This window comes from Rhinolophus ferrumequinum, chromosome 18 (assembly GCF_004115265.2).
Source record: "Rhinolophus ferrumequinum isolate MPI-CBG mRhiFer1 chromosome 18, mRhiFer1_v1.p, whole genome shotgun sequence".
NCBI classification, from domain to species: domain Eukaryota; kingdom Metazoa; phylum Chordata; class Mammalia; order Chiroptera; family Rhinolophidae; genus Rhinolophus; species Rhinolophus ferrumequinum.
The window spans coordinates 48,726,243-48,753,704 of NC_046301.1; the positions used below are offsets into that span (position 1 = coordinate 48,726,243).

General features: G+C 53.2%; 1 protein-coding gene and 1 long non-coding RNA gene across 5 annotated transcripts; one reads left to right on the forward strand and one right to left on the reverse strand.

Moving 5' to 3' along the window:
• Positions 1-27,453, reverse strand: MAST1 (microtubule associated serine/threonine kinase 1). Of its 4 annotated transcripts, none has more exons than XM_033134309.1 (27): positions 27,325-27,453; positions 23,689-23,720; positions 21,617-21,705; positions 21,085-21,160; positions 19,064-19,142; positions 17,059-17,219; positions 16,835-16,910; positions 16,454-16,663; positions 13,676-13,777; positions 13,447-13,579; positions 13,300-13,367; positions 10,539-10,624; positions 10,241-10,449; positions 7,338-7,476; positions 7,094-7,226; positions 6,792-6,957; positions 6,590-6,691; positions 6,301-6,423; positions 5,707-5,816; positions 4,803-4,981; positions 4,476-4,726; positions 3,923-4,129; positions 3,485-3,714; positions 3,057-3,179; positions 2,817-2,953; positions 1,514-1,701; positions 1-1,416 (listed from the first exon to the last, which is right to left on the reverse strand). In XM_033134309.1, exons 1-27 carry the CDS (start codon positions 27,361-27,363, stop codon positions 149-151), a joined length of 4,716 nt encoding a protein of 1,571 aa, XP_032990200.1. In that variant the 5' UTR covers positions 27,364-27,453; the 3' UTR covers positions 1-148. The 4 variants fall into 4 exon arrangements, with proteins under 4 accessions (XP_032990200.1, XP_032990201.1, XP_032990198.1 ...); XM_033134310.1 differs by having other exon boundaries at positions 23,689-23,717; positions 27,325-27,378; XM_033134307.1 differs by lacking the exons at positions 23,689-23,720; positions 27,325-27,453 and adding an exon at positions 23,358-23,551.
• LOC117037825 (uncharacterized) lies at positions 21,169-26,706 on the forward strand. The gene is made up of 4 exons (XR_004425594.1): positions 21,169-21,391; positions 25,195-25,328; positions 25,535-25,691; positions 25,898-26,706. It is a non-coding gene; the product is annotated as an uncharacterized LOC117037825 (long non-coding RNA).
• Positions 27,454-27,462: the final 9 nt, after the last annotated feature.

The following is a 27,462-nucleotide window of genomic DNA, read 5'->3' on the forward strand; positions in this document are numbered from 1 at the left end:
ACAAGTACACACACAATAGGGCGGAAACCTTGCCTTGCTGGGGAGGAGGGGCAAGCCCCAGAAAGCTCATGTAGCTTGAGGTACTTTATTTATATGTGTACATATGTATACAAGCGGCTGTACAGTGCAGGGCCAGCGGCCCCCTCAGCTATGGGCCTGGGGGTGTGGGGCAGGGTGCCTCTTTTTTCGTCAGGCCTGTTGGGGGTACAGCTTCAGCAGGGCACCGGGAAGTCAGCCCCACCTCAGGCTTGGTGGCTGGGACCAAGAAAGTAGCTGGTGGGGCTGGGGATGCTATGCTGCTGGGTGCATTCTTTGCATTCTTCGTTGGGGCTAGAGAGGGGGTCTGGGGTTCTGGGGAGAGCTTGGGGGAGGTGGGCTTGGAGCGAGGCCCACTCAGTGTGGTCCGCTCCTCTACCACCTCCAGTACCCAGCGCTCCCGGCCTCGGGGGGCCTCAGGTGCGGGAGGAGCCAGGGGCATGGATACCTGCAACCCCTTAGAGTCCGAGCCAGGAGGCTGGGGCACTTCGGTTTTGGCCCCCGGCCGCACAGGCTCTACAACAATGGGCACCAAGGGAGTGCCTGCTTCGCCGGAGCTACTGCGCCGGCCTGTCTCGTGTTCCTGTACTGGGCTCAGTGTGGCCTTGGCCACGGCCCTGGCTGCCCCGCCCACGCCATCTTCAGTCTGCACGCTCTGCTGCCGCGTGCCGCTGGCGTCCCGCTCCAGAGTCCGGCTCCCGGGAGTCGTCGCGCGGGGCGGGGTGCAGGCCTCCGCACTGCTCGGGGACTCCTCTTTACTGGATGCAGCCGGCGGCCTGGGGGCGCCCTCGGGCAGCAGCGGGTCCGCGCCCAGGCTCAGAGGCGATTCCTGCCGGCCCAAGCGGCGGACGGCGACCTGCCGGGGCGTGCCAGGCCCCTCGACAGGGGGCGTCTCGCCATCGGACTCAGCGAGGCTATGCAGCGCCAGCTCGCCGTGGAAGTCCTTGCGGAAGTCCGGATGGCCCACCTCGAGGCTGTGTTTGCGCAGCGCGCCCTTCTTGTCGGCGCCCAACGAGGCTCCCAGCTTCTCCGCCGACTGCACGCGTTTAAGGAGTGGCGAGCGTGGTGGCTCGGCACTCTTGGGGCGGGGGCGCACCACCGGCGGCGACGAGTGCAGCTTGGCCGGGAAGCTCTGTGTCGTATGCGAGCTGCCCACCGTGTGGCCGGGCAGCGGCGGCGGCGATGCCTGTGTCGGGGACGGCGTGTGGGCCAGCGGCGACAGCGGGATGTTGCCGGCCGACTTGCAGCGCGCAGAGCGGTACTGGCGGTGCAGCTTCGGCGACAGGCCGTGAAGCGTGCTGGGCCGAATGTGGTGTGACGCCGACGAAGCTGGTGAGTTGGGTGTGCTCGAGGCCGGGGAGCTGCTCTGGGACGAGGCCCCTGCGGGTGGGCAAGAGAGGGTGCTGAGCACGGCAAACACCGCCAGGGGACCAGTTCGGCCACCCCTCGCTCAGCCCCGCGCAGGCACAGAGAGTACCTAGGTAGGCGGAGTCTGGTGTAGAGCGGTAGCTGTGCGTGGGCGAGCGCGCGGGTAGCCCATGGGTGGGTGAGCCAGGTAGGCTGTCGCTGGAGGACAGCGAGCGGTTCAGAGACGACAGTGAGCGGCTAGTGTGCAGCAGGTTCGACTGCTTCGTGATTTTGCGGAAGAGGGAGCTGCGTTTCTTGCTGGGGGACAAGGAGGGGGCCATTTACCCTAGATTAGACTCCAAAATTCCCAGGTCCTCCCACAATGGCTCCTGGGACTGCCCAACCCTCTGGCCCCACCCTCTACAGCTACAAGGGTGAAAAGAAGTTCATCTGACTTACTTCTGCCTGGATCCTCACTCAAATCTCCACTCACGACTAGTGCAGGCCAAACCCACTAATCAAAACAGACCACTCTCCTGGCCCCACCCACCTCCCCTAGCTCCTCCTACCTATCAGGGTATGCTCATTCCAGACAGAAATCCCTCTCCTAGCCCTTCCGAGTCGTCTAAACACATCCAAAACAGGGAAAGACCACTAACTCAATGGCACCCTTTCTAATCCAGATCTGCTGGCCCTGCCCACCTGCCCGCGATACTCTCACAATGCTTTTCTTACAGCCCAGGAACCTGGCAAAGCTTCCTTTACTGGCTCCTTCCGCTTTCCCACCCCACCCCCTTCTCTGTCCTCTTGGTTTTGTTCTTTACTTGGTGGCCCAAACCTTTCCTTCTCCTGTCCTCATCTGTGCCCCTCCCACTTTACCCCCCCATACACACTTTTTTCCCCCCCTTCTTTCGCCTCCCCCCACAAAGCTGTTGTTTCTCAATCTAGTTGTGTAGGACACAGCTCCCTGGCCCATGCTGGTGTTATGAGCCTTGTGCTCCCCCCAGCCCCGGGCTGAGGCAGTCAGTCGCCATCTGTTGGCTGCTCACAGCAGCTCTCGCTGTCTGCTGGCCACTCAGGATGGCTGCCCGCCACTCATGGCTGGCCACCATCCACTCATGGTAGCCCACGGCAGATCACGATGGTTGCCGGCCACTCACGGCGGCACACAGTAGCCCGCTGCAGCACACAGCAGTCCGTGGCAGCTCACGCCAACTTCCGGCTGCTCATGGCAGTCCAGCTCCAGGGAGAGCTGTTGTTCACAATCTTAGTTGTAGAGGGTGCAGCTCACTGGCCCATGTGGGAATCGAACCGGTGACTTCGGCGTTAGGAGCACGGTGCTCCAACCGCCTGAGCCACCCGGCCAGCCCCACACTTTTTCAAAAACATAAACAGGAGTGTGTCCACTGCCTGCTATGTATAGCCCCACGCACCTCTCCTGGCCCTCCTTAGCTGAGGGCCTCTTGTTCCTCCGAGCCATTTTGGCCTTGTAGCTGCTGCGCCTTGCTGGGCCGATGCGGATGGAGGTATTTTCGAAGGGCGTTGTGGTCACTGCCACTTTGTTGCCACTCTGGGGGAAAGGGGGCAGCTCTGCTGGAGGCTGTTCAGGCAGCTTCAGCTCCCAGGATTTCCCCTCCCCCTTTTTCCCTGTGGGCTCCCTCCCTTGCACTCACCTTAAGGATCAGCTCCACGACCTCAGGATGCACCATGCCATGCACAGGCTCCCCATTCACATGGGTGATGAGGTCCCCCGCACAGAGCCCTGCCTCCTGAGCTGGGCCCCCCTCCTCCACGTGCTGGGGATGGAGCACCACATGGGCAGGGTTAACAGGATGGGTAACGAGGAAGCTCCCTAAGTTTATGTGCCAGACACCCAGCTCTGCATGCACTGTAATCCTCATAACACCTTATGAAATAATTATTCTCCCCAGTTTACAAATGAAGAAACTGAAGCTCAGAGGGGGAAGGGACATTGTGGGTCACAGAGGGGTCTCATCCAGGCTGCCCGGCTCCAGAGTATGAGCTGTCCCTTATGGCGGGGGGACGCTTCTCCCCTCCCACCCTCCACTGTGGAACACAGACGCCACCCATGAGTGCTCACCCAGACAATATGGTGGACACTGTACACATCCGAGTCACCCATGTAGACCCGGATGGCACGCAGTGTGAAGCCGTACTTCTTGCCCGAGCGTTGAATGGTGATGGGGGAACGGAGCCCACTGACAGCGGGTGAGTAGTCCCGGCTGGGTGAGGAGTCCCGTGAGGACGGGTTTGAAGAGAGAGATCGTGGGGACATGGGGCTGGCCAGTGGTGAGCTTCCATGGGGATCCACTGCAGACACAGAATCATGGTCAGAAGTCAGGGCCTGAAGACACAGCTCTCTGTTATCTGCTCCTCCCACTTCCCTAGTCAGTCTCAGGGCTCTCATTGGTCCATCCCCAATGCCAATCACTGGACAGGGAAAATGCAGTGTTTTCTTTGGCTTGTCCGGATATAAATGTGGGCAGCCCCACCCCTGACAGGTGGGGCCCAGCATCACCTGCAGGAATCATGACAGACAAGGCAGTCGCCGAGGCTGACTTGATGACTTTGCCGCCCGTTCGAGAAGGCCGCTTCTCTACTGCGGGATCCCCTGACAGCTGCTGGTGCCGCGCCCGGCGCAGAACCAGGTCATTGGTGGCCCTTTGGCCTGATGGGTCCCCATCCTTCGAAGTTGAGCAGAGGTCACCTGGGTGTGGGCGGTCAGCTGCAACAGAGCAGGTGGGTTAGGAGTCAGTCCAAGGTTACACACTTCTTGCATGCTGTTCCCTCTGCCTGGAATGCTTTTCCCACTTCTGGTCCGTGTTGGAATGTGAGTTTCATGAGAGCAGGTAACACACATCTAGAACAGCTCCTGATACAGAGAAGTGCTCAGATACATTTGTTGACTGACCAAACATGCAATACGGAATACGAGTGTTCCTCATGTTGATGAGAACCCTGATTGGAGTGTGAAGAGTACACGAGATCTTCCATAAACAGTACCAGGCCCATTGAATGCTCACTACATGACCACTGGGGAACTGGGGAAGGAGGCAGAAGCGGGCACTCACTGGCCTCGAGGTCCCCGGCGCTGGCGACGCCATCCCCTTGAGCTACCTCTTTGGGGACCCGTGCATCCAGCGAGCCTGGGGGATCAGAGCTGGGCGCAGGAGGCCTGCGCAGCCGGGACTCGTCCTCATCTTCTTGGGGGGCGTTGAAGCGGCTGGGCTCCAGCAGCGCTGAGAAACGGCGGCGCGCACCCAACGGGGGACTGGCCTCACCCTCCAGGAAGCTGGCCTCTGACGCTGAGAAGCGCTTGCTGCTGGAAGGGGACGTGGTCAGAGGCAACACGCCCCTTCCATCCCGCCCCGCCCCAACCCAGCCCTGCCTCTGCTCACATCTCTGGGGAGCCCCCTCTCCAGGTCTTCTCACGCAGGGTCAGGCTTCCCAGGCCTTCCCGCTTGCTGGCCACCTTCTCCTCTGGACCCTTGGCGCTCGGTTCCCGCTTGCTGCCCCCTGTTGCCGCCACGGGGGTCTTGGGCTCATGCTGCGACAGCTGCTCCATACTGCTATACACCTGCAAGGTGGGGGGGGGGGGCGGGAAACAAGGTCCTGCCTTTGCTCCCAAACCAATTGGCTTCCCACTACAGGACCCGCCCAAGCCATTCTCCGCCTCCCAAGGCTGGGTCCTTCCCAATTCTGGTTCGTTCCCCCAACTACCTACAATTCTTCAGTTCAGACTCCATCCCACAGAGTTAGGCCCTGCCCTATTCTAGACCATGCTCCCCCCATACCTTGAAGAATTTGCTCTCCTTCCAGCCCCACCTTCCCAGGCTTCACCCAATCATGTGTACCCAGGATAGGACCTGCACCCTACTACATAGTGCTCCTAGAAGCAAAACATTGTGCACCCTTGCCTCCCCAACTGCTCATCCTCTCCACCCTAAAGGTCTTGACCCCGCTTCATGTACACCTAGCTCCGCCCACTGTGGGTTCTCCTTTCCACAACTGTCCAGATTCTTGTTAGATTCCACCCAATTGCAAAGGCCCGTCCCATACACCCCATGCTGCCTTCCCCACCAGGCCTCATCATTCCCAGAACCCCGCCCGCTCAGTAACTTCACCAGCCTACCACCTCGGGCCTGTTCCCCAGCCTCCTCAGCCCCGCCCCACTCAGGGCCACCTCCATTCCCTTCCTCAACCCAGCTGAAAGACAAAGACCCGCCCTTGCCCAGGCTCCGCCCCCTCATCTCGCTGGCTCTCCCTGGGTCTCGCTCCACCCCTAACCCACCCTGGGCCCACCTTGCTGAAGCGTGGGGAGCAGGAGGAGAACTGGCGTATCTCCACAGGCTCCTCCTCTGTCGTGTCATCCTCATCGTAGGAGTTCACGTGGTGATACCTGTCCGAGCGGGCTGGGGATGGAGGGTGGACTATGACCACGGGCCATAGACATCCTCATATCACACCTCTTCAGGAGCCACGTCCTGGTTCAAGCCAGGCCCCATTCTCAGAACTGATTGAGTCCCTGCTCAACCCGGAGGCTCTATCTAGTCCTACCTCCATACCCGGAGAGCCCACCTATGGCACCCTCCGCCCTGCTTCCACCTCAGGCCAGCCCCTGCCCCTGCCTCATTCTGGGTCCTACCATCACGCCCTAACCCAGGCCCAGGCCCAACTCTAGAACTCACTGCTGTTCCGGCCCCACCTCTACCCCATCCTCCTTCCTTACCAACTTCTCAGACTGAGCCCTGCCCCTATGCCATGCCACACAGGAGAAGCCCACGCCCCCACCACAACCTCAGCGCTCTTCTCTGTCTGGGAGGCTCCTCTCCTACCCAGCTCGGTCCCAGCCCAGGCCTTGCCTGAGGGCCCCTCCCACACCCTGTCCCTGCTCACTGTCGAAGTAGCTGGTGTCATCCTCAGACTCCAGATGGGGGATGAACTCGGCTTTCTGCCTCAACAGCCCTGTCCAGTCCAGGTCTCGAAAGAAACTGTGCTGCTTCACCTCAAAGGCACCACCTGGGGAAGGAGGGGTGTACAGGGGCATGGAGGGAATTCCAGCAACTGACAGCCAGCTCAGCTGCCCAGCTCACCAGCTGTCTTCCACCCCAGGGCCATAGCACTTGGAGCCGTACTCTGCCATGGTCCCCAAGCCCTCAGCTTCTCTGTGTAGCTGACCCCTTACCTGCCCCAAGGCGGACCAGCGGGTTGGTCTGCAGGAGGCTGGATATCAGGAGCTGGGCGTCTGTGGGTAGAGCCTCATCCCCCTCAGGCCACAGGATGTCATCTGCAGAGCAAGGCCAGACTGGGGGTCACTTTTGGAGTTCAGGAGACCCTGGGCTGGCCCATGTCCCCTTGTCCCCCACACGCCCACCACAGGCACGCACCACTGATGACCTGTCCAAATAGTTCTTCAGGTGTGTCTCCAAAGAAGGGCACGCAGCCCACCAGGAACTCGTAGAGAATGATGCCCATGGCCCACCAGTCCACCGGCTTGCCATAGCCCTGGCGCAGGATGACCTCGGGTGCGATGTACTCTGGGGTCCCACACACCTGGGGGCAGGCCATCAGCCTGCGCCCTGGCCACAGGAGGGGCCTCGAGGGGGAGCCATGCCTCCCACCAGGCCCTGGGACCCGAAGTCCTGCTGGGTCACTCCCCCCGCAGTGATCCCCTTGCCCGCACACACACCTGTTTGTCCAGGAACTCCCGGGCATCTTTCTCGATGTGGCCTTCGTACAGATTCGTGGTGAGGCTCATGAGCCCCATTTTGGAGAGGCCGAAATCTGTGAGCTTGATGTGGCCCATGGAGGTGATAAGAAGGCTGCAAACACGAGCCAGAAGGAGGTGATGCCCACACACTTCCCTTCTGGCTCTTCCACACCAGGGCCTCCCCAGGGGCAGGAAGTAGGTGATGGGGAAGGTCAAGTCTCACTTGTCAGGCTTGAGGTCGCGGTGCACAATGCCATAGTTGTGCAAGTATTCGAGCGCTAACACTGTCTCAGCGAAGTACATGCGGGCCATCTCCACCGGCAGTGCCCCGATGTTCTTCAGCAGAGTGGCACAGTCGCCGCCTGTGGGTGAAGGACGCCCACATGAAGAGGAAGACACCCCCACCCCAGAGCTGAACACTCAGCATGCACCACAGGACCACGTTCTCACCTCACGTTGCCCCCATTTTATAGCTAAGAAAAACGGAGGCACAGAGCAGGGCCTCCCTCTCCCCAGATCACACAGGGAGTGCCCTCTGCCAGGATTCTCTAGTCCTCTTAGCCATCCTCCAAAGTTGGTTTGATCTGAGACTCAGAGAGGTTGGCTCACGCAGGGAGTTGATGGTGGAGGTGAGGTTTGGTAGGTACCAAAGGCTGCCTGCTTACGGAGTCTGGAAGCACTGCCCTCGATCTCCTGGAGTCTAAACTTGAAGGTCCGGGGCCTTAAACTGTGGATTCCTGGCCCCCACCTGATACGCTGTGATCAGCATTCACATTTTAGGCTCCCCCGATATCTACTCCTCCTTTTTCTTACAAAGACCAGATTTGCTTCCAAATGCAGTGGCTGGATCAGCATGTAATCCAACTTGCTCCATGGAGTCAGCCCTCAAACTTTTTGCCCTTTTCTCACGGAGATTGTTAAGCTAGTAGGATGTAAGTGGGATATGCTGGATGGCAACCTGGCCAGATGGGCCTATCTAAAGGGAAGTCTACACATGGGAGAACAGAACCAAAAAATGGAGATTCCTGATGATATGGTTTGAGCACCTGGATACAGACATTTCTGAAAGTGACACGGATGTTCTGATCATAGTACGAGTCAATAAATGTCTTTCTCTTTTTTTGTTTGAGCCAGAAAACTGATGAATCAGATTCCCTGAGGTAGAGCCTGCATCTGGCCACAACCCTAAGTAATCCTGACACACACATACACTGAGAACAAAGCTGGGTTGATTTCCAAGTAAGACTTTGAGGTTGGGCCATGTTCACGTACTGTGTGCTCAGCCCATCAGAGATCCCGATTCTGCCCACTTCTCTCCTCCTCCGAATGACTTTGGACTCATGCAGTTGCCTCCATCTTAATCTCCCTTTTCTGCCCTCTGCACAGCAGCCAAACAAATACTCAAAACATGTCAGACCATGTCAAACCTACTTAAAACCCTCCAGTGGCTGCCTGTTGCACTTGGCATGAAATCCAATGCCATTCCGGATTCTGCAAGACCCTACATGCTTAACCGCCTCCCCTCTCCATCTTCATCTATCCCCAACCCTCCCTCTCACTCACTCACTTGACTCCAGCTCCATTGGCCTCTCTGCTACTCTTCCAAATCAGATGCCTTCTCACTTAATAGACTTTGTGCTTGGGGTTCCCTCTTCCAAATATAGTGCAGGCCTCAGAGAGGCACCTGCCTACCTTTATCCACATGGCCTCCTTGAGCCTTGAGGTCTTCATTGCCATCCTCACTTTATGTAACCACCTAATTGCCTTTGGCTTGTTTTGCTTGTTTATTGTCTGTCTACCCAGACCAGAATATAACCTCCATAAGGGAGAGGTGTGTCTGTCTAGCTCCCATGGTGCCACCAGCACCTAGCACAGCACGTGGCATGAGGGAGACAATGAAGGGACATCTGTTGAATGAATGGATGGTTGACAAAGACGGGGGCAGCATAGCTTTAGTCCCATGAGATCACATGTGTGTCTTAATAACCATAGTATGTGTGTGTTTGGGCAATGAATACATTAATATTTGAGTGAATATAAATATGGATAGATGGGTAAATGGATGAAAAATACATACATTGGTGGCTGGATGGATGGTAAATGGATGGGTGCATAAACTGATGGATGAATTGTAGGTGAATGGATGGACATAGCTAGATAATATGAGATGGCTGCTAGAATGGAGGTTTGGATGAATGAATAAAAATACGGATAGTAAATGGATATATGAATGGATAGATGGATCACGGATAAATAAATAGATAAATAGGTATTGGTGAATGGATGGATGGATGGATGGTAAGTAGGTAGGTGAACAAATAGATGAATGAATGAAAAAAAAAATGGTTAGATATATAAAAATATGAATGGATGAAGAAGGTCCAAGATGGCAAATTAAGTAAATGCTCTGCCTACTGTATCCCAGGATCAAACCAAATTACAAATAAATTATAGAACAATCAACCTCAAGAATCATCTGAAGACTAGCTGAACAGAACCCTATAACTAAGGATATAAAGAAGAGGCCACATCAAGACTGGAAAAAAAAATGAACGGATGAAAAATAGATGTGCAACAGAGTGAACTCCAATATAAACTATGACTTCAATTAATAATAATAATAAAAAATATTGGTACAATTATAACAAATTATAACACACATACCACACTAATGCAAGATGTAAATAACAGGGAAACTGGAGGTAGAGGGTGTATGTGGGCACTCAATGTAGTTCCCAATCAGTTTTTCTGTAAACCTAAAACTGCTCTAAAAAATAAAGTCTATTAATTTTTAAAAAATAGATGTATAATGAATAAATACGTGTACGGATGGAAAAAGAGATGGATTAGCAAATTAATAGATGGAAGGAAGGAAGGATGAATGGATGGATGGATAGGTAATTGGATGGATGTATCTATATTGAATGAAATGAAAACAGATAAACTAATTGATGGCTGGGTAGAAATAAGCAGGTGGAGTGGATGGCCAATGACTGGATGGAGAAACAAGTGGATGGAGATACAGGTGGATAGTCAATATGGTGACTGGGGCTCAGGCAGGCCACCCAGCAGCTCTGACTAGCGTGCATCCCCCCTTCTTCCCTACAGCCCTGCAGACAGCCACACCTTCCACATATTCCATGACCATGCAGAGGTGGCGCCGGGTCTCAAAGGAGCAGAACATGCTGACCACAAATGGGTTCTCGGCGAAGGTAAGAATGTCGCGCTCCACGAAAGCCTGCTGGATCTGGTTGCGCAAGATCAGGTTCTGTTTGTTGATCTTTTTCATCGCGAAGCGCTGCCTCGTGTCCCGGTGCCGCACCAGATAGACGGCGCTGCAGGGGGAGAGAGCGAGGACCGGCCATCACCTCCGAGACACCCGGCCTTCGCCACTCTCCCCCCGCTAGAGCCCCGGGTGGCTCACCCGTAGGCACCATTGCTTATGAGTTTGATGGTATCAAAGTCATTCTCTCCAGGTGGCTTCTTAGCCTTGGTGGTGCTACTGCGGCCCTGCAGGGGAAAGATGGAGACCCTAACCATTATCACGATAAGATTGGGACTCTTGTCATTCCATTTTACCCCTATGGAACCTGAGACACGGAGGTGGGTGGATCATTCATCCAAGTACCACAGTGAGGGAGTAACAAAATCCCTCAGGACTTGAACCCAAGACTGTCTGACTCTGAAGCCATATTCCTAACTTCTTTCCATCAGGAAAGAAGCCTACAAAATCATCACCCTCATATATAAAGAGCTTCCAAAAATCAATAACAAAAAGCCTAACAACTGAAGAGAAAAAATAGGCAAGATATGTGAAGTAGAATTAGAGCTCTTAACCATATGAAAATATGCTCAACCTCACATATTAAAATTACCCAAGATACCAAAAAAATCCAAAAGGCTGACACACTCTGTGGGCAAAGCTGTGGGGAAATAGGTACTTTTATACCTTGATGTTGGGAGTGTAAATTGGTACAACTCCCATGGAAGGTACTTCAGTGTATATCAGAATTACAAACGTATGTTCCCTTTGATTCAGCAATTTCACTTTTGAATTAATGCTACAGATAGGCTTGCACGTGTGAAAACGACATATGTACTAACTTGCTCATTGCAAGACTGGAAACAATTGACACGTTCATCTACAGGAAATTGCTTAAATAAACATATGAGGGGCATCTGTATAAAGGACTATTGTGCCACTGTTAAAAAGAATGAGCAATCTGTCAGTATATTGATTCAGAAGGTTTTCCCAAGTATTTTATTAAGTGGAAAAGCAAGCAAGCAATAATATGTACTGTATGCTTTTTGTAAATAAAAGTGGCAAAAGAGAACTATGTAATCATTTTTGGGGGGATGCTCAGCAGCACATATATTAATAATATCTGATGAGGATATAAAGCAGTGGAGGACAAGAGTGGATGTAAGATTATTCACTGTATACCTTTTTTTGAAAATTATTTTTATTTTTGTTAGGGACAAAAAGATTTATTACATAAACACTACACAAAAGATCTATGAGATAAAAAAATATTAAACTTTTTTTTTTTTTTTTTTTAAGGAGGGCACAGCTCACAGTGGCCCATGCGGGGATCGAACCAGCAACCTTGGTCTTATTTGCACCGTGCTCTAACTAACTGAGCTAACCGGTCACTCCAAATATTGAACTTTTATGCTCCTAAGAATGTAGCCTAAAAATGTCTGACACAAAAGTAGACAGAATTACAGGGAGAAATTGCTCAAAACAAGGATTTAACATATATTGCTCAAAAACTATTAGATCAATCAGGCAAAAAAAAAAAAATGAATAGGGAGATGGAAGATTTGAATCACTCAATTAACAAGTTTGATTGAATGGAATCACGCAGAATCCTACAAACAACAATTAAAGATAAATACCTTTTTAGAGTTTTAGACTTTTGAGTGATGTCATTCCATTACCTATTCAAAAAATTAAACAAATGGCACGGGTAGTGAGATATATACGTATATATATATAAAAGATATGTGTGTATATGTGTGTGAATTCATAGATACAATTTGAAACAAAGGTTATAAACTCAAATGCCTTCAGAGGCCGGGAAGGCCAGATGGGGTCCATGGGTGACTGGGGGCAGGTAACTGATATCATAGGGCAGGCACCACTCACTGCCAGCTGGTTCCACCAAAGTGTTGTCAGAACTTCTGATTTTTTCAAAAGAAGGCCCAAACCCAGAGTTTGAGGAAAATTCTTCTAATTTCTATATTTTGCTTCAAATTTTTGAAAAACACTAGACAGTTCAGAGGAAATACACTTGTGACCACTATGGCAGGTAGTTTCCATTAGACATGTGTAACATCTTCCAAAGTATGGTTGGCCTGGGGGCGGGATTATGGCAATTTTTACTATACTGAACTCTTAACACAGAGAGACACTCAACTCACTCAAAACCCCATGCAGGGTTCCTCAATAAATTAAACACAGAACTATCGTATCACCCAACAATTCCACTCCTAGGCATATACCTAAAAAAACAGAAACAGTTGTTCAAATATTTGTACACAAATGTTCGTAATGGCACTATTCACACAATAGGCAAAAGATGGGAACAACCCAAGTGTCCATCAGTGGATAATGGATAAGCAAATATGGTATCTACATACAATGGAATATTATTCAGCCATAAAACGGTAGGAAGCACTGACTCATGCTACAACGTGGATGAACCTTAAAAACATTACACCAGAGACACAAAAGGCCACAGAATGAAGAATTCTATGTATATGAAATGTCCAGAAAAGGCAAATCCATAGAGACAAAAAGCAGATAAGTTGTTGTCAGGGGTTGGGAGAGGGGGGAACAGGGAGTAACTGCCTAATGGGTACAGCTTCCTTTTGGGGTGATGAAAATGTTCCAGAATTAGACAGAGGTGGTGGCTGCACAACACTGTGAATGTACTATATACCACTGAATTGTTCATTTTAAAATGGTTAAAATGGTATATTTTATGTTACATGTCTTTTACCATGAAAAGAAAAATGTCCATGGAGGAAGGGCTAGTATTAATCCATTTTACAAGTGGGAAAACTGAGGGTCAGAGCAGGGACTAAGAGATCTACCCAGCCTGAGGGCAGAGAGCCAGGAGGTAAGCCCCCGCTTGTTGGGCCAGAACCAGAGTGCTGACTGCTGAGCCACCTGGCCTTACCTCAGAGAGGTCGTCCTGCTCTGGTGTGTTGGAGCCGCCACTGTCCTGTTCCTCCAGGCGCACCACGTCTGGGAAGGGACAGAGAGTGAGCGGAGGCTGCGGTCCTGGCAGGTTCACCCCCAACCCCCTGTGCCCACCAGCTGGCACCTGGAAAAGGGTCCCGGGTGAGGCCCAGCTGACGAATGATGTAACGAGGAATGTCTGTCTTGACAAGGTGACCCTCCTTGGCATGGCCCTCGGCTGCCTCCAACAAGTGGTAGAACTCCTCTGGGTTGAATTCCTGAGTCAGAGCAGAGGCAAACTCAGGGTGGGCTCCGAGGGCCAAACACCCCCACGCCCCGTCCCGCTAGCCCCCACCCCCACCCAACCCCCTCACCAAGCACTCCAGCAGCCTTGCAGGGCGCGAGATGATAATGAGTAGTTTCTTCACCAACTGGGTGACGAAGGCCACCTCCAAGCTCTCCGAACGTTCATAGGCCTGGGAAGGGGGACACAGTGGGAGTGGGGTTCACAGGCGTCATGCCTCAGCCAGGCCCCTCTCCCAACCCCATCGGCTACACACCTCTGCTATTGTCCCATTTTACAGTGAGAAAATGAGGCCCTTCACTTATTGAATTGATCTTCAAAACAACCCTATAATCTGAGCCAAGTTAGAAACCCTCTGCCTGACAGGCGCTCCCCTCGGATCCCTGAGAGACTCCCTTCTTTTCCTCCTTCAGATTGCTGCTCAGTTGTCAGCTCTTCATGGAGGCCTGCCTTGAGCTCCCCACCCCAATCTAAAAATCACACCCCACCTCCTGGCAGGACCCTCAATCACCATTACCCTACTTTACTTCTTTTTCCAATCACATGAATCCCCTTCAGACATCTCATATATTAATTTACCTATCATGCTCCTCAGGGTGAGACTAGGGTGAGGCAAAGAGGCACTCACCGTGACACCAAAACCCTCACTCTTCGAGATTGCTAATATTTTAATGCAATATTTGAAAAAAATTGAAATGAATGCAAAAAATCCATGATAAGCAAAAGAGCAAAATTTAAATGACAGTATCCAACAAGGGCTGTGCCCAGGCATATTGGAGCTTGAAGCAAAAGGAAAAGTGAGTGGGTGGCCAGTTGGCTCAGTTGGTTAGAGCGCAGTGCTCATAACACTAAGGTCGCCGGTACGATTCCCACATGGGCCAGTGAGCTGCGCCCTCCACAGCTAGATTGAAAATGACTTCACTTGAAGCTGATGGGTCCTGGAAAAACACACCGTTCCCCAATAAAAATTTTGAAAAGGAAAAGTGAGTGACAATCTATGTGTTTTTAAAATCATTAATCTATGTTTTTTTTTTTAAATCATTAATGGTTTTAGTAAAAATATTATTATTGATAAGTTTGTTTCCATTAAAACCAGGAAAGTAAAGGTATAACAAATTATGGTTTAATCATAAAGAAAATATTTAACTTAAAATAATGTTAAGTTTTAATACATCTACTTTTCAATATTTTCAATAATTATTTTAAGGTTCTGGGGGGGAATTAACTACTTGCCTCACCTTAGTCTCAGCCCTGATACTTGTTGTTTATCTTCTGTTTCTTCCTGTTGGAATGTCAGCTCCCTGAGGGCAGGAACTTTATTTCCAGTTGATTCTCTAGCTTCTAGGCCAGTCTGAATAATAGGTGCTTAATAAATATTTGTGGCATTAATGAATGAGCGAACCCCTTTTATAGCAGGACGACTGAGACACAGAGAGGTTAAGTGACTCAGCAAAGGCTGCACAGTAAATAAGTGATAAACCGGATATGAATCTGGGCTGTTTGGAGTCTGTGCTCTTGACTCCTATGGATCTAGTGGCAGAATCCAGACTCAAAACAGATCTGATGCCAAAGCATGTAAGGACACTAACATGCTGTCTTCAGGTCTGGGCGGAGGGCCTGGAGCGCAGAGGCCCATATTCTGGTCCTTGTGCCCTTATCCAATCTCATCTCCTCAAGACAGTACAGTCATTTTGGCTTCTGTGCTTCTGGAATTTCCTAGACTGCCTTCTTAGCTCAGAGCCTTTGCATGTGCTGTCCCCACCCCCCCCCCCCCAGCTCTTCTCCTAACCGCTACCTTCTCGTTATTCTTTTTTTTCCCCCTTCTTCTGCCTCAGAGGCAGAGGCAGTCGGTCACTGGTCGTTGGTGGGCTGCTCACAGCAGCTCACCTCACTCAGTTCACCCCGACCTCCAGCTGCTAACGGCAGCCCAGCTCCAGGGAGAGCCGTTGTTCACAATCTTAGCTGTAGAGGGCGCAGCTCACTGGCCCAACGAACCGGCGCCCTTCGCATTAGGAGAACGGCGCTCCAACCATGGGAGCCACCGGGCTGGCCCACCTTTTCATTATTCTTGTCCCAATTTCAATGTCATCTCTTACAGGGAAGCCTCCTGGACCTTACAAGGGAGGCCCTAACACTCCATCTGGTCGCCCTATTCTATTTGCTACACAGCTTTAAGTATCAGCTGAAATTATCAACTTCTTTGGTTTGTTTGTGGGAGAAGAATGTTTCCTGTCCACCTCCCACAGTGGAATATCAGCCCTAGCAACGCAGGAATATTTCTCTGGTTTATTCACTGCGGTTCCAATGGCCCAGCACACAGTAGGTGTTCAATAAATGCTATTCATTATTGTTGACTTGAATAGGGGCATTATTTTGTTTACTTTCATTTATTCATCCTTTCATCCATGCATTTAATCAACATTTATGACCACCTACTGTGTGCTGGGCACCGTGGACACAACAGTGAACAAACAGGCAATCTCACGACCTACCAGCAGGACTGACATTCAAGTAGATAACACAGAAGTAAGATAAGAAAAAAATACACATTATGACATGATGCTGAGTGTTAAGGAGAAATCTAAAGAGACAGCACATGGTGAGCAGAGTTTGACATTTTAAATAGAGGGGTGTCTATTTAAACCTAAGAAGGTGACATTTGAGTGAAGACCTGAGGGAAGTTAAATTCCTGCCTCCCCCATCAGGCCTAGAGCAGGGACCATATCCTTCTCTTCTACCCCTGAATCCTCAGCTCCACACCAGCGCCTGGATGTGGGGTGAAGGAAGGCATGGGCCTGACTTTGGGTGTGCAGAGTTTGGGATAGGGCCGGTGTCCCCATGCACTCACATCCTGCAGCAACTTCTCCAGGTTCTCCTGAAGTTCGTAGAAGTAGACGGTGGTGATGAGGCCGTCGCGGGACTTGGTCAAGCAATCCCGCGCCAGCTCGATGATCTGGTGATGGATGAAGCTGAGCACGCCGTCGGCCAGCGGCAGCACGCTGTCAGGTTCGTAGGCGCGAGCGAAGTCGCGCAGCTTCTCCTCCATCTGCGCGGTGGCCTGCGGGAGGGACAGAGGCAGGGCGAGGGTGACAGCGCGGAGTTGAGCCCAGAGGCGGTGGCCGCCAGGAATCTGTGCTGCGCTCTCCGTCCACTAGGGGGCGCGCGGAGCTAAGGCGAGCAAGGACTCCGCTGGAGGGCCTCCCCACAGCCTCCCCCCGCCCCGCCTCACCTTCGGGAACCTCTCCTTGTAGACGTGGTTCATCATCACTATCTCGTTGTCGTAGGAGGAGGGGGAGCGCCCGGGGCTGCGGGGAAAGAAGCCCATCCTATCCAGCAGCCGCCTCCAAAATGCCTCCCCCCATCATGGTGCAAGCCATTTATCCACTGGGACGGGGGTCTCGCAGTACACAAGCCCCCAGACCGCCAGCTTGTAGTTGGAGGATGCCGGCCCACCTGAGGCTCCGCGAGCGCGGCCGCACGGCCGGGGAACGGCGGCCACCATCCTCGTCCGTAATGCTCTCGGTGCTGCCGAAGTGTTTGGAGAGGAAGTGGAGCTCATCCACGGTGGGCTGGTAGGGCAGCTGGTGCAGGCGCTCCTGGGAGGAGCAGGAAGACTGGGGGAGGGGGGGAGAAGGGGCGAGGTCGGGGTCAGAGCCACCGCCGTCCCCCCATTGCTCAGGACCCTGTGCTGGGGATTCCCGGGGCTGATGGGCCACTGGTAAGACCCGTATTAGGACCTGATAATGATCCTGGGGTCCCAGGGCCTGGGTTGGGACTCTTGGCGACAGGGGGACTGGGAGAGACACGGATGAGAACAGTGACACAGAGAGATGTGACTAGAGGGTACCTGTTAAAAACCTGAGTCAAGTCACATCCCTTCTCTGTTCAGAACACACCATGGCTCCCACCTTACTCAGGATGAACGCCAACGTTCTCCTCAGCCCACAAGGTCCTGAACCAATATCTGGCCCTGTCTCTCTGTCATCACCTCCTCCCGCTCTCCCCATCACTTACTCTACTCCAGCTGCAGAAATGTAGCCTTCCTGATAGACCGTGAACAAGCCAGGTACACTCCTGCCTCAGGGCCTTTGACCTGACTGTCCCCTCTTCCTGGAGCACATATGCTTGGATCACTCCCTCCTCTCAAGGCTTTGCTTAAATGTCACCTCTCAAGGAGGCCTTCTCTGAACAAACACCCAAAACTTCCTATCCTCGCCCTATCTTCTTTCCTCTCGCTGGATTTATCTCCTGACTTACTACTTCTTTATTATTTATTTGTTATTGCTGTCTGCTCTAGGGCAGGGAATTGGCTCTGCCTGGTCCCTGGTCAGGGCCTGGCATGCAATGCAGTTGGGGAAAACACAGAACCACAGACATCAGTGGAGAGACACAAGGATATCCACTTGATTCTGTAGGCAGAATGTTCTTTCTTTTTAAACATCACATCACTCACTCTCCTGATTAAAACTCCCATCCCATCAGTGCATTTAAGTAATTTTAAATGCACATAATCTATGACCTGCAGAAGCACAATTTCAAATAGTTCACATTGAAATTTTAATACAATTTAATATAAAGCCAAAAAGCCTTTCTAGGGCTTTCCCCTGCATTTAGAATAAAATCCACCTTCCTGCCCTGGCTGATAGGCCCCAGTATGATCAAGGTCACTGCCCGTCTCTTCTCAACTCCTTTACTTCCAACCCAAAGCTCCAGTCACACAAGGCTATTTTCAATTTTCCCAGTATGGCAAGTTGCTGTTCCTCCCTTCCTGGAACACCCTTCCTTCCCTTCTTCCACCTGCCAAACTCCTGCTGATCCTTTGTCTTGGCTTCAATTGTACCTCTTCCAGGAAGAGGTGGAATCCACTCTCTGCGCAGTTGAGTCAGTTGCCTCCTCTCTATCACCTCCCCGGTATGTTATTCCCATCACAGTTCCAATCCCCCATGTTGTAAATGCCTTCCTGTTGTCTCTCCCCAAGAGGGCTTTGTGAATGCGTGGACCCCATTCAGCTTGTGGGGCCCACCCAGCACATGCCATTCATGTGATGAATGTCTGCTGCACATACCAATGGATGCATGAGTGCACCAGAGACACAGGTAGAAAAGGGGGCGGATGGAGAGAGAGCCTTTGGGTTTAGCAGTGGGTGAGCAAACGGGCTCAGGGTGAAGGGCTCAGGGTGAACTGGCCCTGGCCAGCTGCAGACACTGGGGCAAGTGGCTTAATGTCTGTAAAATAAGTCAGTAATGAATAGGATCTCCAAGAAGATATGTTGAGGGTGGAGAACAGGGCTGGTGGAGGGGGAACATGCAACTCACTAATAGATACACAGGTGACACCCTTGGAGGACAGAGAAACCCAAAGCATTCACTAGGGCCAGCCCCATCCTGGCCTGGGTGTGGGCCTTCAAAGTTGGAGGAGGGTCCCCTGCAGTTCTCACCCACCTGCCTACCACACTCACCGAGACAGTGGAGCTGGGCGTGTTGGTGCCATATCCAGATGAAGGGAGCGAAGCCAGAGACCAACGGCGTCCATCCGCCCTGGAACCCAGCCAAGATGCTCAGAGACCACCAGGTCTCACCAGTACCCCCAATTCTCAGGATGTTAGAGAAGCCACTGACCACAGCCAGGGCAGGGGGTAGGGGAGTATATCTGTGATTCATGAAGGCCCTCCAAGTGAAGGAGGTAAAGTGGAAGACTTCCAGGCAGGTACCAGTCTCTTCTGGTGCTTCCCATGATCCTCCTCTCCTGCCACACTCAGGCCACACTAGCCCCCAGCATGGACCCCAAGGAAGACCATAAAAGGCCACTCATGGAAGTCATCCCAGAGGACCCCAAAAGTCAACCCCTACAGAACTCCCCACGAGAAAGCTCTCAGAGGCAGACCCCTTGGGTCTTCTCAGAGAAGGCCCCTCCCTCAAACACACACACACTGACACATGCTATCACATTGGTACACTCACATTCACACGGACAGTCACTCGAGTTTTAGTATGACTAGTGTAGTCAAGTTCACGCAGTGACAGTCACACATTCACACAATTCCCCAACAGACACTCATACACTGTCCCATACATGGACCCAAATATCACACTTTCCCACGCTAACACACAACTGCACTTACAAAAGCAGACATCTATTCACATATAGACACAGACACTTACAAAGACCCAGTTCTCACACTCTGATACACACACACACACACACACACACTACACTTTCACATTCACATACATTCAAGACACCTTCACACATTCAGTCACACATTCAAACTCTCACATAGCCACATACTCATTCACACTCCCACACAGACTACACATTCACGAGGAGAAACACATGGAGGTGCATGCTCCCTCACACATCCACACACATTTACAACCCTAGAGATACACATGCACACTCACAACTTTCACATTTGCACACATGCACACCCCATGGACACGTGTAGGCACAGGCTGCTTCACATATTCACAATCTCACAAGCTTACACTCACATTGCACACAGATTGCAGTCATATGGACACACACACTCCCATCACTGGACCCCTGCCTCATTCCTCCCTCCAGACAGTGCCCTTGCTCAGCCCACCTGCCTCCCAGCTCACCCTCCGTGCAGGCAACCACATTAGGCCTAATCTTGGAGCCCTTTTCTGGGTCTCTTTTCTGGAATTTGCCCTCAGCTGAATTCCAGATGAGAGGGGCCTCCCACCACTCTACTCAGGGTGCTGTGCTCTGTCGCCACAGTCCCTTGTGACTCCCACACCACAGACTCCACCAGCCTTTGCAGTGATCCTGGTTCTCTGGCCTGCCACCCAAATTCAACTCTGAGGATAGAGGATAGAGGCCCTGTATGCTCAGCTTCCAAAACACAGCATGTGTCCAGACAATGCTGTTAGAATGAATAAAGTTCAAAGAAAAAGAGATCTGCCCAAACAGCCTGGTGACTCCCAGAAGTTTCTCCCAAAAACATTCAAGAAATTTCTCTGTCTCCCCCAGTTTCACCAAAGGTCCCCAGAAAATTCATTTAGGGACACTCAAGAAACGTGCAGAGAAACCCCAGCGAAGGAAACCTTAGATTCCTCCTCGAGTCCTCGATAAATAGTCCTAGGCGCCCTCCCCCACATCGGGGACCAAGAGTATCTCGATGGGCACCATGCAGTCTGCGCTTGCGCACCTCATCTCCGCTCCCCATCCTGTTGCTATGGAAACGCCCGGCCTGGAGTGCCAGGCGCGAGACTGAGACCCTGGGCCCAGAGCGCACGCGCTTTCGCTGCTAGGCCAAAGAAGCTCCGCCCCTTCCCCGATTCCGGAGTGGCGGCTGGCCCCGCCTTCTTATAGGCCCCGCCCATAAGGCGGGGCGCTGGTGCCCACTCGGACCTTGGAGCACTTTGTGGGTCCCTCAGGCCTTGGCTCAGCTGCAGTTAGGACGGGCACAGATGGGAGCCCATTTGGGGCTCTGGGGCTCTGCGGACAGGGACTCACCTTCGGGAGGAGGCAAACGAGAAGTGAGCGGGGGTGTTGGGGGAGAAGTTCCGGGGGCTATCCAGAGGACTGCTACCTGTGGCAGAAAGAGGGGGATCTTTAGGCCTGTGCTGAGTGGCAATCCCATCAGGCCTCCGCGGGTTGCAAACAGCAACCCGTCCCCTTTAGTCCCACCGAGTGAGTGGGCCACTCCTGCTTCGCTGTGGCCCCGCCTTCCTAAGATGTCTCCTAATATGTTTTGGTTACCGAGTCAGCCCAGTTCCTACAGGCCGATTCTGCCTTCCTCTGGGATGGACCCGCCGCTCAGGTATGGCTCCTCCTTTCTACCCCATCTCCTTTTCGATCTGGCTCCGCCCACCAACACCAGCTTTCCTCCGGGCTGACCACGCCCATACAGTAATGACCCCGCCCCTTGTCCAATCCGGGCTCTCCTCTCTGTCCAGACTCAGCCCACCCGTCCTGCGGCGTGAACACACTCCTCGCCTGTGGCCACGCCTCCTCTAGTCTGGTCCACACCCACCATCTGTCTCACCCAGGTGTCCAGGCAGTGGGGAGTGGGGTCGCGGCAGCGTGGGCGAAGTGCTGGTCAGGATGAGACTTTTCCGGTTACTGGTGCGGCAGCTGCGGGGAAGGAGAGGCAAGGGGGCCGGGTTGGGCCGCAGACCAGGAAGTTGGTGAGCCCAACCGGCTGCCCTCCAATCTCAGATCCTCGCTTACCTCCCAACCGTGTGTGCAGGGAAATGCCCACAGAAAACTGCTCAAAGGACTCGGCAGTGAAGGACTCGGCAGGACTATGTATGAGAGGGGATGCGCGTGGGATGTGTAAGTGCAAGACTCCTGGTGCAGACTATGTGTAACCATGTAGGATACAGTGTCAGTCATGGAGTGTTAATCATGTGGTCTATGTGACACTACTGGAGATACTGAGTGTCTACGTGTCTAGGTCTGTGCGTGACATTTGCTGTGTGTATCCACGTGTGGCACCCAGAGTGTGAGTTCAGCATCCTAGTGTGACAGTCCTTTTGTTTATCTTGTCTGACACAACCTGTGCCTTGGTGTGTGTCTATGTGACACAGTGTGTAATGCCACTTGGGGATGACTAGATGTCCCACTGTGTGCTATAACTTCTGCATGATGTGTGATTTCTGGTCCATGTGTTTATGTATTCATACGGCATTCTAAGTCTGTGTGAGATACTGCCTTTGTGTCTGTGTGTGACATTCATCATGTGGGTCCACAAGTGGCATCTACTGTGTAAAGTTTAACACCCTGTGACACTGGGCATGTCTAAGCATGCCACCACGTGTGACATTCCCTGGATGAGTCTTGCTTGTGATAATGTGTGATACTGTGTGTCTTTCATTCTCTGCAAGATTCCCTGTGTCTGTTTATTATGGCATCCGTGTGACACAGCATGCGACATCCTTAGGTGATATCGTATGTTGTAACATTGGGTGCATGGATGTTTTTGCCACACATGTTTCTTTGTGCATCTTGGGTGGCATAATTGTGTGTGTCACCATGCATGTGAAATCTTACTGGGTGTACACAACAGTGTGCCTGTGGGTTTACTTGTTAGTATGTGATGCTGAGGGTGCCCCTGTGTGTCTGTGCATATCTCTGACCTATGGCCACTGTATGGCTGGGTATGCGTGGTGCCTCCGAGGTGTATCTGGGCCACTAGGGCTGTTGTGTATGTGTGTGTGACATCATGTCCTACGTGATACTGTGTGTCACAATTTTCCATACTGTCTTGGGGGGGAGTTTGTGCTATGATTAAAGTACCCCCTCTTCTTCTGCCCTTCAGAATCCCAGCTTCCGAAGAGGGAGCTCCCAGCCCCTCCATTCCCCTCACCCCCACCGCAGTGACTGAGCATATTAGCGCGGCCAGAGCACGCGGCATGGGGGTGGGGGGAGGCCAGGCTGCGGCTATTGTTCTGAGGGTGCCAAGCCCCCCTCGCTCCCCTTCTTCCCTTACCCCCTCCGAGCTGCCAGAGCCCGCAGCAACAGAAGACAAAGGCGCCGCACCCCCACACACACCCGGAGAAGCCCCCTCCCCCCCCCGTGGAGGTCATTTCCCGCGTGCCCCCCAGCTTCGGCCACACTGCCCCCCATTCAGCCCCATCCCTGTCAGGAAGGCGCAGCTTGGGCACCTCTGGCGCAGCTGGACTGGGTGCAGCATCCCGGGCCCCGCCCTGCGGCAGCGGCCGGAGGGACAGCTTTGGCGGGAGGGCCAGGTCAGGGTCTGATGGATAGGGGGTGGGGGGTTCTACCTCTTGGTGCGGCGGAACATACTGCCGCCAGGAAAGGAGGGCATCGAGAAATTGGAAAGCGCGGTCCAGAGAGAGTCAGACATGACCCAGCGGCGGCGACATGGTGGCAGGTGCGGCAGCAGCGGCGGCGCGGCGAGCGAGCGCGCTGGGCGGAGGCTGGAGCCGCAGCGGGCAGGGGAGGACGGGGGAGGGGAGGGCCTTTTGCGCCGCCTCCCGGGAGGGGGCGCTGCTGGGTACCAGCTCGCCAGGCCCCGCCCGCGCCCGCGCCTGGAGCCTCAACCCGCGCGGGAGAAGGGGCGCCCAGCCCTGCGCATCTCTCCCCAAGGCTCACCTGCTGCTTTTCCGGGGCAGGGGCAAATCCTTCTGGAAGGCAAAGGAACAAAAAGATAGAGGTCAGCATGGGCCAGCAGCTGCTGCCGGAAAGCCTTCTCAGCCCCCTGGAGGTGCAGAAGTTGGGTGGGACAGGCCCCTCATCAGCATGTCATCTGCACCCTTGGACATGCGTTAAGGGCTGTGTGTGGGGGGGGGTACCAAAGTGATTCCTCCCCCGACCCCCAGAGACCAGCACAGGGCCCAACAAAGGATTCCTGAGTTGGCATCTCAATATGTTTGTGCAAGTGGAATAGGAGTCTTGATTTGAAAAGTATTTCTTGAACACCTGTGCTAGGGCATATGCCAGGCCCTGTGCTAGGCACTGGGGACATAGCAGTGAATGAGACAAAAATTCTTGTCCTTTTGGTACTAGCATTTAGAGGAGGGAAGCAGACAATAAACAAGATTAATGTAGAAGTGAATGAGATCATTTTAGACAGCAATAAGTGTCGTGAATAAAATTAAGCAAGATGATGTGATGGAAAGTAGATAGGAGGGGGACATCATGTTCCGAGAGGGCTGATTTGGGAAGGTAACTTTTAAGATGGTTGCTGAAAAATAAGAGGCAGCCATGGGAGGATCTGTAGAGAGAATATCCCAGGTAGAGGAAACTTCAAAGGCCTGGAGGCAGGAATGAACTTGACATGCTCAAATATGAAAGTTTGAATGAATGGATGAATGACTCCTCCACACCCCAACAGTTCTACCACACTACTAGCCAGATCCACAAAGTTGGGGGTGGAGATATTTAGGGTGGCTCAAAACTGAGATTTGAATTAGGAATCAGGTGGTGGCTAGGTGGTCTTTTTTTATAATGACAGTGATAATAATTGGTAGCTATTAACTTTGTGTCCACATCAGAAGATGGTCGTGTTCTGCTTGTCAAGCACACAGGAAGTCACTACAGCGACCAGAAATTATGGAGGTCTAAACCCTTTTCTGAGAGGAATGGGGAGAGGGGGTGCCACCTTCCAGCCAGTTCTGTGTCCACAGGCTGATGTGAATAAAGGGGATTAGGTAGGACTGCAAGATTTGGGTAAAGGTTTCAAAAGCCCTTTGGTTGGGGACTCTAACCAGGGGAAAATTAGGAATGTTCTAGATCCTCTCTACTAAAGCAGAAAGCCTTGGGTTCAAATCCCAGCTTTGCCTCTTATAACTTGGCAAATGACCTTCCAATAGTCTGTGCCTCCTAAAGGATTCTGTGAGATGATGCAGGTGCCTAGCACCTTAGCGTGATGCTAGCGCACAGTTAGTGCTCAATAAATATTAGACCATAGGAACAGGAGTTGTTGTGGATAGACGCGCCGTATGACAAAAAGTAGGCCAAAGGGACCTCCCACTCCCATGTACGGAGGACAGACGTATAGTTGGGGTCAAAGGGCACACTGTCCGAGTTGGCAGCCTTGCCGTCCGGAGCCATGGGTGACCGAAAATCCATACCAGGTTTTCCCCCTGTCTTTGCAAGATCAGCTTGAATGAGCCGCATCTTGGACCAGCCTGCAGGGCTGTGCGACCGCAACGGCCCAAGCGAAATCAAGACCTGGATTTTCCGGCCACGTAGCCCAGGACTCCAGACCACGGTACGCTCGGCCTTCGAAGGTGAGCCCCTGGAGAACCTTTAAGCCCCTCCCAGAGAGGTCCTCAAACCTAGCCCCATCCGCTAGCGCCCCTAAGCATTGTAAGGTCGAACAAAAGAGCAAACTGGAACGGTAGAGGATTTGGATTTTTGGCATCAGTTTAAACAGACGCCACCTCCAACCCCAACTGCAGAGCTGCTCTGCCAAGTGGATCCCGCTTCTCCCCAGGATTAATGGACAGTGCTGTGGACTGGTCATTCGAACTGAGGATGCTGTTCAGATATACGATCCCAACTACACACAGGAAACTCCCGGGCGAAGCTTCGCACTAGTGTGTGAGGTTGTATCCAAGCAGCGAAGTGGTTAAACCTGCCAGAGGGAAAAGGTAGGGGCAGGACCCCGGCGGGGGTAGCCAGGAGTAGTAGTTGCCTGGGGAAAGTTGGGAGGATGAGTAGGAGGATACCGTGTAGGGGGCGGGGCCTTGCGGGAGACAGAAATTCCGCGTGGCGCTGAGCCAATGGGAATCGGCTCCAGACCAGAGAGTGGGGACACACCCCCATGCCGGCCCCGCCCTTTTCCTCCTTCTTCCAGGGGACCCGACGGCGCGTACCCAGTCAGCCTGCTTCAACACTTGCTCTGGCTTTGCCGCAGCTGCCTCCCTTTTCTCAGAACCCTTTCTCCTCATCCAGCCCTGGAATGGGGAGAGAATCCAAGGAAGACCTGAAGAACCCAAGGCTCCTAGATGGGGCCATCTGGGCTCTGTTTGAAAGCAAATTAGCTTTCCAACACAAGTCTGGGCTCCAGCATCATCTAGATTCCTGGGAAGTCTTTCCTGCCGTCTGACTCCAATTTATCCCCGCTGCAGTGACTGATCAGCTCACCTTAGTGTCCAACCTCAGGGATGGTGGGTTAGAGGAGTCCAGAAATGGACAAGGCCCTGGATGAGGGTTTGAATCCTCCCCCTTCTTTTCCCAAGCTCCAGGCCTGGGATGTAGCCTGAGTCTGGGCCCACATTAGGCTTTATCTAAACTCCTCAGATTACTTAGCAGGGGGCTGAGCTCCAAAATGGCTCAGAAGGACCAGACCCCAGACAGGTCTTGGAGTGGAACTGATCAGTTTCCCCTTTGGGGTCAGTTTGGGGACAAGACCCAACCCCCCTATTAGCCCTTAGAAGCGCACACCAAAGACAGGAGAAGAGGACCTTTCTCAGCTTGAGAATCCCCACCCATCTTGGAAGTGGGAGTTCCTAACGTCTGGATTTGTCCACGTCTTCATATACTCCACAACAATCCTCAGTGTCCCACTCTGCGCAGTGGACTCACGCCTCCCGCGCCTGTGCAGCCTGGAGACCAGCATCTTCTAAGGCTGCAAGGAGCTAAAAATCGCTCCCGCCCACCCACAAGCTGTGCTGGACTTGAGGATCACGCAGGGGTGGGGGTGTGTGTAGTGGAGGGGGGTGGAATGAAGAGTGAGAAGGGAGGTTGTCTAGGTGCCTGTCCAATTAGGTCAGTAGGAAGAATCCTAGTGGCTGGGCCGGTGCATGGAGGTCGCAGGGGGTCCCCACATCTCCGAAAGAGGCTCCTGAGGTGATGAGGGGCGAGGCTGCCGCACAAACATGTTTACGGCTGCAGCGGCGCCAGCGGCCCCATGGGGTGCGAACCCTGGGGCAATAACTTTGCTCTGCGCCCCCTCACCCCCAGCTTGGCGAGGCGCCAGTGAGATGACTTCTGGCCCAGGCCCCCTGCCCTCTGGTGGGCCAGGCGCCACGCAGGCTATCTTCGAGGGGGAGCGCTCGGCTGCACCTCCCTGTCAGCTCCCTGGATCCCCGGCGGCGCCTGAGGGGCGGGGTCCCCAGCGCGGCAGGACGCGCGGCCACAGCGTTCCCAGCGGGTAGCGTCCCGAGGCCCTGGGAGGGGGCGCGGGAGCGGATACTGGTGCAAGTTCTCCCGCCCCCAGCCGGGCCTTGCCCCAGGGCGCCGACCCCTTTCCCCCCACCCGGGGCCGGAGCCACCGCGTACCTGCAGCCTCCGGCGGCGGATCAGGCCCGAGTCGTCCATGGCGGCGGCAGCGCCTTCGGCCCCGGGAAGGGAGGAGGGAGGCGGCGGCGGCGGCGGGAGGAGGGAGGGAGAAGCCGCGGGGACCGCCGCGGCGGCGGC

Coding starts and splice junctions, on each gene's coding strand:
- MAST1 (XM_033134307.1), bottom strand. CDS start 23,440: ATGTCTGACTCTCTCTGGACCGCGCTTTCCAATTTCTCGATGCCCTCC. Junction 10,450..10,538: donor ATAAGCAATGGTGCCTACGG/GTGAGCCACCCG, acceptor CTCCCCCTGCAG/CGCCGTCTATCTGGTGCGGC. Junction 4,130..4,475: donor CGCCGGGGACCTCGAGGCCA/GTGAGTGCCCGC, acceptor GCTCTGTTGCAG/CTGACCGCCCACACCCAGGT.